At 44.4% G+C, this 14,111-nt stretch overlaps 1 protein-coding gene across 3 annotated transcripts in view; it reads right to left on the bottom strand.

Annotated features, from left to right (window-relative positions):
• Nucleotides 1–662: 662 nt before the first annotated feature.
• The window catches only part of LOC309350795 (ankyrin repeat, SAM and basic leucine zipper domain-containing protein 1-like), a 44,458-nt gene continuing 31,009 nt past the window's right edge, over nucleotides 663–14,111 (bottom strand). For 2 of the 3 annotated variants that reach the window (XM_081878036.1, XM_081878038.1), the window contains exons 8-13: nucleotides 8,696–8,771; nucleotides 7,962–8,018; nucleotides 5,835–5,947; nucleotides 4,393–4,498; nucleotides 2,563–2,676; nucleotides 663–952 (exon numbers count right to left, since the gene is read on the bottom strand). In XM_081878036.1, coding sequence (XP_081734162.1) covers nucleotides 800–952; nucleotides 2,563–2,676; nucleotides 4,393–4,498; nucleotides 5,835–5,947; nucleotides 7,962–8,018; nucleotides 8,696–8,771 — 619 coding nt within the window. In that variant the 3' untranslated portion in view covers nucleotides 663–799. Of the gene's footprint in view, nucleotides 953–2,562; nucleotides 2,677–4,381; nucleotides 4,499–5,834; nucleotides 5,948–7,961; nucleotides 8,019–8,695; nucleotides 8,772–14,111 lie in introns of all 3 variants that reach the window. The other variant, XM_081878037.1, reaches the window with a different exon arrangement.

The raw sequence follows: 14,111 nt of genomic DNA on the forward strand, positions 1-14,111 counted from the left end.
CCATAGGGAAATTCGTTTTGCGAAGCGCCTCCAAAACGGTAAAGCCCTTTCGTCTAGCGGGTTTTCCGTCTTGCGAGGCGTTCGTCTTGCGGGGCACCACTGTACAACTAAAAACGAATTAACAAAACTTCACAAACCATTTCAGATGTTGCTACTTGATAACAAAACAATAAAACAAAATCACCTCCAAAAATTACAGCAAATTAAATAATTAATAACAGAGTCTGTTATAATGTCCCTCAGCAAGAGAAAACACAGAAATTGTGCATGGGAGTTCCAGCAACTCCACCCAACATAGCTGCAACCTCCTTTGGAGGGATCTCCTATAATGCCAGCCAGCACCCATGATATGGGGACCAGCTGGGAAACTCCCCCCTTTGAGAACTCCTCACTGAACTGGCTGCCTGGTGGCCAAAGCAACAACCGTCTCTCTCATCATTCACAAAATAGGAGGAGAAATATCAGTTGCTTGCAGCCAGCAGGTTATCTATCCCTGTTAAGGGAAGCCCTTGCCGCACATCTCTGGCTGTCCTGTGAAGGAGAATATGCTATAAACTGGCAATAAAGAAGAGCATAGTTTCCTGATTGGTATCTGAAAAGGAGACAGAAATTGAGCCAAGGAGAAGAGATTCTATAATTTAAAAAAAACAATGAAGCAAATATATGGAAATTACAATGCTTTTACTATTATAAAACTGACACTCCTGAAACCATGAAAGTTAATACAAATAACAGATTTAGCCGTAATTCAAGATGTTGGAAAGTGTATCTAAAAGTTGTTTTATGTATGACTCCCAGCTCAGCTCTTCCTTAAAGTTAACTTCATGATAAAGATGGCACAACCAGACCCAACCAACGTTACTGCTACTATTTGAACAAAAGGCTTCTTCCACCAGCGTTTTTCCACCCAAGGTTGTATTCGGCAAGGATCATCTTTCTGTCCATCATGCAGCTGATAAAATACATGGAGTTGGGTGAAAAGAGAATGTTAGATGTCTACACCACAGTACACTATACTTTAAATTTAGATATTTATACTTCTAAGAATGTGGTTTAAACAATAGCAATGCATATATATGCAGAGGCTGCTCTCAAATCTAAACAATAACTTACTGCAACAAACCCAAGATGCAGTGAGCCTTGGGTTTGGGTGTTCCCCTCCCTTGAGCAGCCAGAAGATTACTCTTGACTTTTACTCTTGGGTCTCGCTTGCCCCACAGTTTGCTATGTTGTTTGGACCCAGAATTGTGGTTACAACCAATTCATTTTTGATTTGAATATTGTATTCCTACATTACTGTACTCCAGAGCTTTCCAAACTGTGTCACGACACATTAGTATGTCAGTTGCAGTGTGTAGGTGTGTTGCACGAACACTCCCCACGCTGCTCCCAGGGCTGGAAGGGTTAGTTTAACCTCCAATTTGCTAGTAAAACTGTGCTGCGAAATGATGCACGTCTAAAAAGTGTGTCACCAACATGAAAAGTTTGGATAGCTCTGCTGTACTCAGAAATTTACAACCCGTAGTAACGGCAAAATTACAGCCTTGCCATTATGTAACAATTCAAAGTACAACTAAAAATGAATTAACAAAACTTCACAAACCATTTTTACATGCTGCTATTTGATAACAAAACAGTAAAACAAAATCACCTCTGATAATTATGGCAAATTAAATAATTACAAACAACCGAGAGAATAAGCAAACATACAATACACAAAATGCCAGAGTCCAGGCAAAAAGAACCACTCAGTAACCAGACTATTTCTTCCCTTCTTGTGGGATCTGTCCACTCATAGTGGGGTAGCCATGCCATCTAAACTACTATCATGCTAATGCAGTTCCATCTGCTCTTTAGATGGTTTTAAGTTCGCTCTGCAGATACTGGAGCCATAGGAACAACTTTCTCAGTCTCAATTCTGAAATGAAAAAACAAACTACCTGGCAGGTAAGAAGATGCACTTAGCTTCCAACTTCCACATGCTTCCACTTCTACCCACCTACACACCAACTTGCTTCAGGAATCATGTTTTGGCTTGTTGGAAATTTGAGTTTAAACACTAATAGGCAATTTGTCACAACCAATAGCAGGACAAACCAAAATGAACTAAAACCGAAAGAGAAAGCTTCCAAAAGTCCCCCCTCCAAACAGCATTAAAATTTTGCTGATTAAACCCTCACATAAGTAACAATTTGAGCTTTAAGGGACCTATCAAATATAAACCAAATTATCAATTCAAGGCACACAACAGGAACTATACAATAATGGACTTTTGCTATGAGCAGCCCTCCAGCAATTCAGAGCACAGGTTTGTGAAACTTCCAGATTTCAAAATAAGCCGATTATATTTAATAATGACCCTCATTTCTATCCCTTTCCACTATCTCCCCCCCCCCCCCATATTGATGATTGGGATTGACAAACATTTAATCTACAATTCAAATATACTATTCAAGGGCAATCTTATGGTTTATCACACTGCGTGAATCAACATGTACTAGAAAAGTTGCCCATATTTTGGTAATGGTTTTGAATGCATTATGTGTCTTACAACATGCATACCTTTTCCATGAGGCTTTTCAGTTTGGTAGCTTCTCCAGTCAGATCCTCAGCACTGGAAACAAGCTTTCCACAAACATTAGCAAGCTTCTGAGGTGGACTCCATTCAAGAACCAACTAACAAGAAATATAACATTACTTATCTGAAATGTAGTTTATACACAACTAGAGCAGCATTTTTACACCACCACTAAACTCAATTCTGATCAGCTACACAAAGCATGTTTTTTGTTAGTTGGTTTTCGGGGGGGGGGGGCGTTTACTGGTATCGTTGCGAACATATCTTAATACCAGCTGTCTGTTATAATGGCAAAACAGTAAATCAACAATTATTTGAACAAATATGGAATGGAAAATTGGTTGTGCCCTACAAGAGTTCTCTGATGTGTACAGAGGTATTCCAGCAATGACTTAGTATGGATTAATATATTTGCACTGGCTCAGGAAAACAAGGAATCAAGTGACCCTCAAAAGAAGTCTAATGCTGCAAACTGCAATGGGTAAATCAATGCTGGCCCTATGAATGTGTTAAAAATAGTGCCAGGTTAGGCCCAATACCAGTGTCGTGTTTTGTTTATATCAGCCACTGAGAACATAGACTAATCTTGGATACTTCCATATGTCAAACCAGAAAGAACCATCTTGGTGAGTAGCCAATGCTCCATTCTGTTTGTCATAGGAGACATAGCTGCATTCTAAGGGGGAAGCAGCTGATTTAGGAAGTTGGGAGAACATGCTGGAGCACTCTCCTCCCAAAGTCTGCTATGGTGTAGTCTACAGTATTTTGTATTGCTCACTAAATGTACGAGCTGTGAACCACTGTGGTGGGCTGACATACCTCACAGAGGTGACTGCGGAAAGAGCTGCAGCTGTCCCTGTTGCTCTGGAGAAGTGAGCTATGATATGTAGCAGTGTTGGCAGGTGTTATGTATGGGCAACTCTTTTCTCTTAGGGATTTGGGGTGAAAATATGTAAGGTTGCAGTATCTGAAACAAACAATACGTTTAATACGCCCTCTATACAAGTCTAGCCTGCTCAGAGGGATGGGAAGACTTGGAACAGGAGCTTAACTTCTGTAACCTATGAAATAGGGCCTTTATCTAGGACAGGCATCCCCAACCTTCGGCCCTCCAGATGTTTGGGACTACAATTCCCACCATCCCAGACCACTGCTCCTGTTAGCTAGGGATCATGGGAGTTGTAGGCCAAAACATCTAGAGGGTCGCAGGTTGGGGATGCCTGATCTAGGAGATAAAAGAAGAAGAGTTCAGTCGCATAGCTGGGAAAGGTGAATTCCAATACCCTTCTGGCTGATTTGATGGCCACCAGGAACCCTATCTTTAGGGATATGAGTCTCAGCATTAGAGTCCTCAGCTGTTCAAATGACTATGCAGATTCCAGTAAGGGAAAGCTGTTATATGGGTTGGTTTAGCATGCTGGCTCCTCTAAGGAATAATTTAAAGTGAGAATGGAAGTCAAGCAGTAGGTGAAGCTCTTTAACTAGGATGAGTCAAGTACAGTAAGTGTGCTGCTCCAACGAGCGCTGCGACTCCTGGAGTTAAGTATTAGAACTTTGTATTATGGGCTAGATGAAAGGGCATTGACCCACTGCAGGATACCTCCAACACCAAACATAAAAAGAGAAAGTTGCTTCTCTAACTGTGTTTCATTGCTTTAAACAGAAGAGGGCTTGTTTAAAGAGGACTATAATTATGTCAGGTTTAAATCTAAAGTGGACCTTCAATATATTATAGACCCATTTTGGTCACATATACTGTAAGCATACGTTTGCTATTTTATATAAAAAAAATATTAACAGTACCATATGCTCACCTTGTGAGCATCTGTAGGGAACTGATTAACCGCACTTTGCACAGCAGCTGTAAGGTGCATACACTGTTTGTTTAGCTTCACAAGGAAAGAAAGAAACTCGTCACCACTGTAAAAATGAAGTGAGACAATAGTTACATACTCAGTTATACAGAAACAGTTAATACTCTATTTCAGGGGTGGGGAACACTTTTTAGCCCAAGGACTACACTCCCTCATAGGTGCCTCTAGGGGGCCACATGCCGGCAGTGGGTATAGCCAGAGGCAAAAAGTGGGCAGAACTCTTACCCTCTGTACAGTAGGTTATATTTTAGCCACACAAGCCAGAGGTTTCCATACACATAAAAAACCCTCTGCATCCTAAACCCACACATCTCTCACAGTTCAAGGATGCATTCTAGCCAGCCAAAAAGCACATGAGGTGTTTGTAATGATAGAAAAGAAAATCAATAAAAACATTTTTAAAAAAGCACGAGGTGGGATCACAGCAAGGCTGGTTAGGGACATGGCCTGAGCAAAGGGAAGGTAACCAGATGGGCACAGCCTCTTCCCAAAGAGAGAATCCTGAGGGCTGGACAGAGTTGCTGGGCCTGAGGCTCCTCAACCCTGCTCTAACACGTAGTAATTTTAAAAACAGAAGTAAGGTGAAGCAGGTATGCAAACAGTAGACTTGCTCTTAAAATGAGGAATAAATATATAACCAAACTCATCATTCTATGGCTGCCGCTGGGGAACTTTACAACTGTACAAATCTGGGGGGCTGTGATATTACATTTCCCACACCCACAGCAGGGATTCTGATATGTTTCCACCCACCTATATATCGCTCACCTTGTGCCTGTCCCAGCAGGAGTTTAGATTCACCACTCATCTGTAGTTATTTGTCCCAGCAGTATGTTTTGTAATGGCCATGGTGCCACAGACAAATAAAACCAATCAACTACAGGCACACACACACACCCGTGTGTGTGACTGAACATATGCGCAGTGCTGGGAAAGAATTAAATAATGTAATCCACACCAAGAAATGAAGGGAGAGAGCTAAAGATGGCTCGCAAGGAGACCCTCTCCAGAGTCTGAAGAGGACTTCAGTGAGGGCAGAGAAGAGACTGGAGGCGCAGTGAGGCTTTGTTTAGGCTGCGCAGCCTCCCCAATAACAGCTGGTGTGTGGGGTATCACAGCAGCAGCAACTGCTTTCCCGCATGTCCTCCAGCCTCCTGCTGGCCCCAGAGCTTCAATTCCAGTTCTGGATATTTTTTGTACGGTATTTATTATCTGAATTGGAGAGAATGCTACACAGAGGGCATTTAAAGGGTGTTCAGAGAGTGCTCCCCACTTACGCAATTTTCATTTATGTGAGCAGGGTTTTGGAACACAACACACGCTTGTCGCCTGTACTACTACGAAAGAGTGTGCGTGTTTGTATTTCCATCAAACTGCTTTACCTGAGTTCCAAATTCACCACACTGGACAACTCTTCCAACTTTACTTTTTCTATCTGCACTTCTTTAACAGCACCTAAGATTTTCTGCTGATCTCTGGCATTTGTAATTCCAAGCTAAAACAAAACAAAAAAAATCAAAACATCTAAACAGAGAAATTTAGAATAAAACAGGATTTTAAAAACTCAAAAAGCTTGGTATTAAGTCCATGAAGGCTACATCATGGAAGAACAAGTTTCAGCATTTTAGGGCTGAGCATCCTCTAACTGTACTACAATCTCACCAAGCTAGGTTCAATAAATATTATACATATAGGGCAAATCCATATCTTCCAATGTATTTATTTGTAATTTAAAGCTGTAAGTTAAAACTTCAACTAATTTCCAAAGAAAAAAACTGAACTACTACACAAAACAGGAAGCATCTGCTTGGTCTTTTGATGAAGTGATTTGATTGGGGGGGGGGGGAATCTTTTCGTAAAAGGCACTGCAATACAAACCCTCTTTGTGCCTGGTTGGTGGATTTGGCTGGCCGGAGACAGGACCAATACACCTGCAGCCCTGCTGTGTCCAGAGGCCATAGTGAGTAGGTGGGCATGCCTGCGGCTGGTACAGCATTCGGGCCCACATTAGCCCTGATGAAGTCACACGATGTAACAGCAGGACTGGTCTAGCCACTCCCCCGGGAACACCCTATGTGGGGGCTTTCTGCTGCTGAGGATCCTACCTACAGCACTTCTACCCCCTTGTACGTTTGGCAGGCAGAAGGTGAGCTCTGCATTGGCAGTGACATTAGTGTCTGACTAATCCAACCATTCCACACCAAACTTGTCAATGGTGGGTTGGAGTGCTCCATAAGCCTCTTTTCCAGGTAACACCAGAAATTCCTTGATTGAATTCATATTCACCATTCAGCTCATATTATTTCCAAACAATTAACAGAGAGCTTTATAACCTTGTAGTTATAAAATTGTTTAAAAATGAACACTTAAACACATGGTTATGCGCTAATACAGTGGTACCTCGGGTTAAGTACTTAATTCGTTCCGGAGGTCCGTTCTTAACCTGAAGCACCACTTTAGCTAATGGGGCCTCCTGCTGCTGCCACGCTGCCGGAGCACAATTTCTGTTCTCATCCTGAAGCAAAGTTCTTAACCCAAGGTAATATTTCTGGGTTAGCGGAGTCTGCAACCTGAAGCGTATGTAACCTGAAGCATATGTAACCCGAGGTACCACTGTACTGATTTATGTTACACCATGTAGAGAAGATGATCTCTTCCCTGAAGGGAACACCAAAAAAGAATTCAAAGTACCTCCTTGCACAAATGCCATCACATTTGATGTTGGCATCCATCTGCCCCGAGAGACAATGGAGGGGGTGAGGTCAAACGGCTGCATTAGCAGCACTGAAGTGACCTCCCTGGGGTGCAAGCCTAGGCAGTGTGTATGGAGGTCCTGGGCTGCCCAGGCAATGACCTTCCTACTAGCCTCGCTGATGTGGTCCAAAGGAAAGCACCAGCTTGGCTGCAGGAGTTGCAGGAAAGAAGCATACAAGACACCATCCAACCTTCTTAGGGACTCCACTACAGATTTGGGTAGGGCTTACTCCTTAGTCTTTTTCTAAACCCAAAGGTATCACACAAGACAGCGGAGGTTTAGGATCAGAGTTCTCCTTCTCCTGGATGGGCTACCTTCCCAGGTTGACAAGCCTCATATGCCCCCACTTCCCTTGGGGTGTATGGGGTATAAGGGGAAGGGTAGTACCTCTAGTGGGGGGGGGGACCACATCGTTCTCCTTCTGGGGTAGCTTTGGTCCCTACCCTGCACTCAGCTCTCACCTGTGGCTCCTACAAGCTGTCAACATGCGACAGCAGCCACACCCCTGAAGCGGCTTCAACTAGCCAGCTAAACCAAATGAGGGAAGCTGATGGGTCTCAAACCCTAGGTGAGTTAGGAATTCCCCCTACATGAGAAGACAAGCTCCGGAAGATTGTGTAGATGAGACCAATAGTGGGTCCATCAGACAAGAAGGCAGTTTCTGCAACATCACTATTCTCACAAATTAAAATGTACATCAATATTAAAAATGTTGTGTGATGTGAAAAATTAGAAACATCTGCATTAAGCCAACCTGTGTAAAGTCCTTTTTTTCCATGGTCAAAAGCTCCCTTAAACCAATTTCTCCCTCCTGTATGAAACAAAAAGATTTTATTTGAGGAAACACTGTAAATCAGAATGTAATAATCCACCCTCCCATATGCCTTCACCCAGGTCAATAAACCCAACAAAATATCAAAACCTTTTAAGGATATTTAGTGGATAAAACATAAAGCACAAATCTAGGTTAATATTCTGCACAATCCTACAATGTATCTTTTCAGTCATAAGTTCAATGTGTCTCAAGTGGGTGTAGTACTGAAGCCTAAATGCACATTCTCCAAAATAGGACAACAGAGAGGAAGACTTTTTTGGCCATTTCTTCCTCCCCTTGCAACCTCTCACTCTCCCCCACCCCCAACCTGCTCTGAAGAGGGAGCAAGTGGGTGGGGAAAATAGCCAAAAATTGCCTCCTTTTTCATTCTGTTGACTGGTACCTTCTGTCAGGGAGACACAACCCAACTGGACACCACCCCATATCTCATAGCTTTCATAAAATGCAAGAAACTACCCTGAGTAGAAGTAGGAAGAATGAGAGCCAAAGTTGACGTGACTGCTTTGGTCAAGCAGGAGCAAAAATCTAATTGCCGATTTTCCTTGCTCCTGCCTCACAATCAAACTGGAGTCAGTACCCAATCCAGTGGCCCCATGACGACATTAGATCCAAGGCCATTATCCATATATGTTTTCAAAGTTTTCAAAGCTTACCTTCAGGACCTCTGTTAAATGTTCAAGCTCAAGGCCTTGTAAAAACACCTCCAGGTCGCCAAAGGCTGAATAAGAACTATAAATATATTGGTTGATTATTATAAAAGTATAAATAACTAGAGCAAATCTCAGAAACAAAACAAACAATATTTATTACGGCCATAGGCCCATACAGGTAAAAACAACACATAAATAACAGCTTCTGCACGTGGTGGGGAAAAAAAACAGCCGCTAAAACACCACCATAACAATAAAATACTATAAAATAGAATGGCATACTACGCCTTAGTTAGCTTGTAGTCCTCCTTGGCGTCGCTTTTGGGTAAGGACAGCGACCAGGAACCTTGCCACATTCAGGGTCGTATGAGTATCCTTATCCTGCAAGATTTGGGCAAGGTGGAATTTTGGTGGGGTACCCTCTAGTTTCTGTATGATTGATCCCAACAAATTTGCCCGTGGCACATTGAACAGGGGGCAAGTGAACATGATGTGCTGGAGCGACTCCGGCGTCTCCTTATCACATTCGCACGTGGCGGGGGCTTGGCCCTTTGAGAATCTATGTCTCAGGACGTTGGAGGGAAAAACGTTGAACCTCGCTTTGGTGAAGGCCAGTCTATGGGCAACAGTCGAAAGGGAGGAGAGGTATGATGGAACGCAGTAAGTTAAAGTGATACCAATGTTCTGGGGCGAACAAACACCTCCCCCCAGCATATAATTTCGCTGTAGATCGATGTCATCCAGTCTTTGGCGGATCAGTCTTTGAGCGGTAATTTGGTCTAGTTTTAGGGAATCTGAAGGAGAGATTCCATAACTCAGGAGTTTGGCATGAATTCTACTAGACCAAAGGCTAGAGAATTCATCTCGCCATAAGCATTGGACAAGGTAGTGGTTTGGTAATCTATGCCACAATGATAACCAATAATTGAAGACTTGCTTCCACAGGCAAGTTTCTAAGGATGCGATCTTCAGTTCTAGTCGCATGGCTGCGTTGCTTACGCACAGGGGGAGCATTAGGAGCCGACGCAGGAATTGATTTTGCAGTGTCTCAAGAGGAGCAAGATCTGTCATCACGGCCCAAAGCGGGGCAGCATAAGCAAGCGCGGCAACCACTTTTGCCTTGAACACCTTTAGGGCCGAGGGAACATGCAAAGCCCCATCCGAAAAAAAGAATCGGAGGAGCGCATATGACAGAGTTTTGGCCTTGTTAAGTAGGTGTTGAATTTGAGCTTTCCACCCCAAATTGTGTTGAAAAATAACTCCTAGGTATTGAAATTTTAGGACTTGCTCTATTTTTGCTCCACCAAGCTTCCATTCGTATAATCTCCGGCTTCTGGAGAAAATCAGAATCTTGGATTTAGCATGGTTGATGGTTAATTGGTTGAGTTGACAATACGTGGCAAAGATCTTCAAAGCTCTGGTTAGTCCAACACGTGTATAAGATAGAATTACCGCGTCGTCCGCATATAAAAGGAGTGGGCAGCGGTAGTCCGCAAGTCTAGGCGCGTGTGTACTTGGAGATGATTTAACTAGGGATGCTCGCATGTCGCTGATGAATAGGTTGAATAGACAGGGAGCCAATATACATCCTTGGCGCACTCCCTTGTTTATTGGTATCGAATTTGTGAGGTCGCCCGCAGGAGTAAGTCTCACTCTAGCAAGGGTGCCTTCATGGAGCTGACTTATAAGCCATAGGAGTCTTCTATCAATGCCCTGTTTCGCAAGTTTCTCCCATAGAATGTTTCTAGGAACGCTGTCAAAGGCTGCCTTTAGGTCTAAGAAGGCAGCACAGAGGTAGCCCCGGGGGGGAGAGGAGTACTTTCGTGCCAGATGGTAAAGAACTATCGCATGATCGGTTGTAGAGCGTTTAATTCTGAACCCTGCTTGTTCGTGGCCAATCTGATTAGTCTCATCTACCCATCGCAGTAGTTTAGTCAGCAAAAAGCTGGCATAAATTTTCCCAATGATCGAAAGGAGGCTGATGTTACGGTAGTTTTCCGGCTCCATTGGAGAACCTTTTTTATGAATTGGTACTATAATGGCCTCCTTCCATATTTTGGGGATGAGGCCAGAAGCGTTGATTGCATCGAAGGTTTTGGCCAAGATGCCAGCCCACCATTTTGGGTGTAGTTTAATGGCTTCAGCAGGGATCAGATCGGGCCCTGGGGCTTTACCCGGTTTCAGCTGAGCTATTAGCTTGGCTATTTCGTCAGGATCGGTGGAAGGCCAAATAGGTAGGTGGGTAAACAGATGCGTCAGGTGGTCGGAGGGAGCATCTGCCTGTGAGAAGCATTTCTTCAGGAACAATTCCCATGTCGGTGCAGGGATGACTGCCCTTGGGTATTTCCTCACCCTTCTGTTGATCAAAGACCAGAAATCCCTGGATCTGTGTGATTTTGAAGCAATAATCAAAGCCTGCCAGCGATTGTGTTGCCACTCACGTTTGGCAATTTTCTGCGTGCGTTTGTAAACTAGCTTGGCTTGTGCATAACTAGCTGGCAGAGTAGATGCACCGGAGGTCTTATATACATTATATATAGCACGGAGGCGCTGTCTTGCTTGTTTACACTGGGAATTATACCAGGGGGCACCGTAAGTATATTCATTTCGATTTAATATTTTGGGTGGTAACCTGAAGAAGGACGTAAGATCAGTCGTATGATGGTGGAAGCATTTCAGCACTATGCTATGCTCGTCTGAGGCAGAGCCTATGTTGGGATGGGGCCCGAGGATTACTTTTTGAAAGAATTCCTGGTACCGTTGAGCCTGGGTCTCCGACCATTTGATTCCTCTTACTTGGAGAGATTTGTTGGTTACCATCTGGGTCGCATGTCTATGAGCCTCCGACTGCCAGTTCAGGGAGAGCTTGGCTACAAGGGGAAGATGATCACTAGATTGTATATTCTCGATCTTAAAGGTGGAAATGCACTTAAGTAGATCCCTGGAGACCAACAGGTAATCGAGGACGCTGTTTGATTTAACGCTCAGGTGGGTAAAATCCCCAGGAATGTCAGGGAGACATGTGCCATTTAAGGGGACCAGATTTAAGCGGATGGCCATTTGATAGAGGAGTACTCCAGCCTCATTTGCTCTGTGGTCTTTAGAAGTTCTCCTCATGATATGTTCCAGATCATAATTATCAAGGTTTGGAGTAACCCACCATTTGGCTTTGGTCAGCGAGTCCCAGTTTGCTGCTGTGCGGGCGTTAAAATCGCCACCTATTATTGCCGGGGTATTAGGAAACTTAACATAGCATGAGAGCAGATGCTCTTCTAGCGAGCCCCATTTAGAGCCAAGTTCGAGGGAAGAACCCCCAGGTGGCAAGTAGACATTTGTAACTAGAAGTGAGATCTTTTCCCCCGCAATCAGCCCGGTAAGGGCGTAAGGAGGCAAGGCCTGTACTAGGGTAAGTTTAGAATGTAGGTTGAGGGAGATGCCTATTATTAGGCCCCCTTTAGGGCGGCCTCCTTTCAGGGAGGGGCAGGCAGGGAGTTCTAGAAGCTCAAAGCCATTTAGGACAATTTTCTCTACTTCCCACGATTCTTGGAACAAGATGATATGAAACAGGTTAATATACTCCAGGAATTCTGGATCAAGTTTTTTCCCCCTCCAGCCCGCAATGTTCCAGCTGAGGACTGATAGGGGGGAGTTCCTGTTGTGTCCAATTCGCTGTCATTTCAGGGAGAGATGTGTGTCCTTAGGGGGCAGGGCAGACCCCACAAAAAAGTCAGTTATTTTACTTTGCATGGCTGGCACCTGCTGAGGGTACCTAGTCTTGAAGTTGGTAGTGAGGTGTTCTGACTGGTGTAACAGGACGGGTCTCCTGCTGGCTGACCCAAGGGCGGACATTTCAGTGGGAAACTCCACAGGATTTGCTGAGACTGCCCCACCGCGAGGTCTAAAGATCGCCGATGAAACCATTTGATTTATATGTCCGGCCGGGTCTTCAATCAAAGCCGGGCCATTTTTTGATGTAGGTGGAGCACTCCCCTGGCCTGATGCTAGCGAAGATACTGGGGATGCTTGGCGTACTGGTACCGTTTGTATGTCGGGTCTATGCCGCTCAGGGGAATATGAGGACTCCAGTTCCGGCATTGATGGATTAGTTGGTAAGGAATTGTTTTGGTGGAAGGAACTCTGGGCTACACTCTTCAGCGGGGAACTCTTGGAGGGCGAGTCAAAATTTATCAAGAGTAGAGATGAGGGACCTAGTTGTGAGACAAAACCTGGGTCTGCCAAGCCTCGGTGGGCTTTGCCCTCAAGTGGGGGAGGCATGAGTTTAGGAGCTGGACTAAGATAAGGAAGACTTCCTGCTTCCTTAAAGCACGGCTCCGAAGAGCTGGCAGGATTATCCTGAGAAGTGAGCAGGACTTTTCCGTTCTTCTGGACATGTATGAGCTGATGATTAAGTACTTCTAGTCTATCAATTATTTCTTGTTGTTCCCTCGGTGGGAGGTCGCCAAAGGTGGCTAAAAGCTCTCTTTCCTCCGGCGGGGTTAGAAGATTACTTGCGCCAGTGGGTTTCTTTAGAGCTCGTGGGGGCGTAGAGTAAGTCCAGTTTCGGTGCAGATGGGTATCCTCCGGGAGAGGAGGCTCGATGTCCCGAGGTGCTCTCGACCTCTCCGACAGAGTCCGCTCCTTGCCATGACCGGCGAGTAGAAGGGGGTGGATCTTACTATCCATAAAAACTCTTGTTGGGGTGATATCGTACCTAGCCAAGAGTGATTTCTGCCTGATGATAGCTGAGGGGATCCTTGGAGAGTAAAACGCAAGCATCACTTTCTGTGGCCTGAAGTGCTGGTTCAAAGGTAATACTGCAATGAGATCGCATTGTGTGGTTTCTATGTTTAGGAGATTGCTTAGATGCTTTTTGACCCCATCCAGAGTGAGCCACCTTGCTGACCCTGCCCCAATGTTTAGGCAGATTTTCTTAGGTTGCAGGGACAATGCTTGATGTTTCAGTGCAGGATTTGGTCTATATTTAGGAATCACACTTCCTTTTTTGGTTGAGGGTAAGGTTCTCCGGAACTTCAATTCCCCCATATCTACAGATGGCTTAGGCTTTAACCAGAGGTTATCAATTTTCTGTTCGAGGTTACATAGCTGGGAGGATAGCACATCAATCTTCTTGAATATGCAATTAAGGGTTCTGACCACAAGATGGAGATGTTCATGTTGTTCTTGTCTTGCGCAGTCCTCAGTTCCGGTGTCCTGTACCACCTTCAGAGGGACACTCCTTCCTCCTCCAAGCTTGCCGTTTGCAGTTTTAATCTGAGGTGAAAATAATTCCTCTGGTGTTGACGTTGTAGTTAGAGGGTAGAAACGGTTCTGGGTTTTCACCCTATAGCAGTGTTCTGTGGGGTCACTCCATTTGCCAGACACGGGGGGGTCGGTTTTTGATTGTTTGGCTCTTGGGGCG

Source organism: Podarcis erhardii (assembly GCF_964252035.2).
Source record: "Podarcis erhardii genome assembly, chromosome: 10".
Taxonomy (NCBI): Eukaryota; Metazoa; Chordata; class Lepidosauria; order Squamata; family Lacertidae; genus Podarcis; species Podarcis erhardii.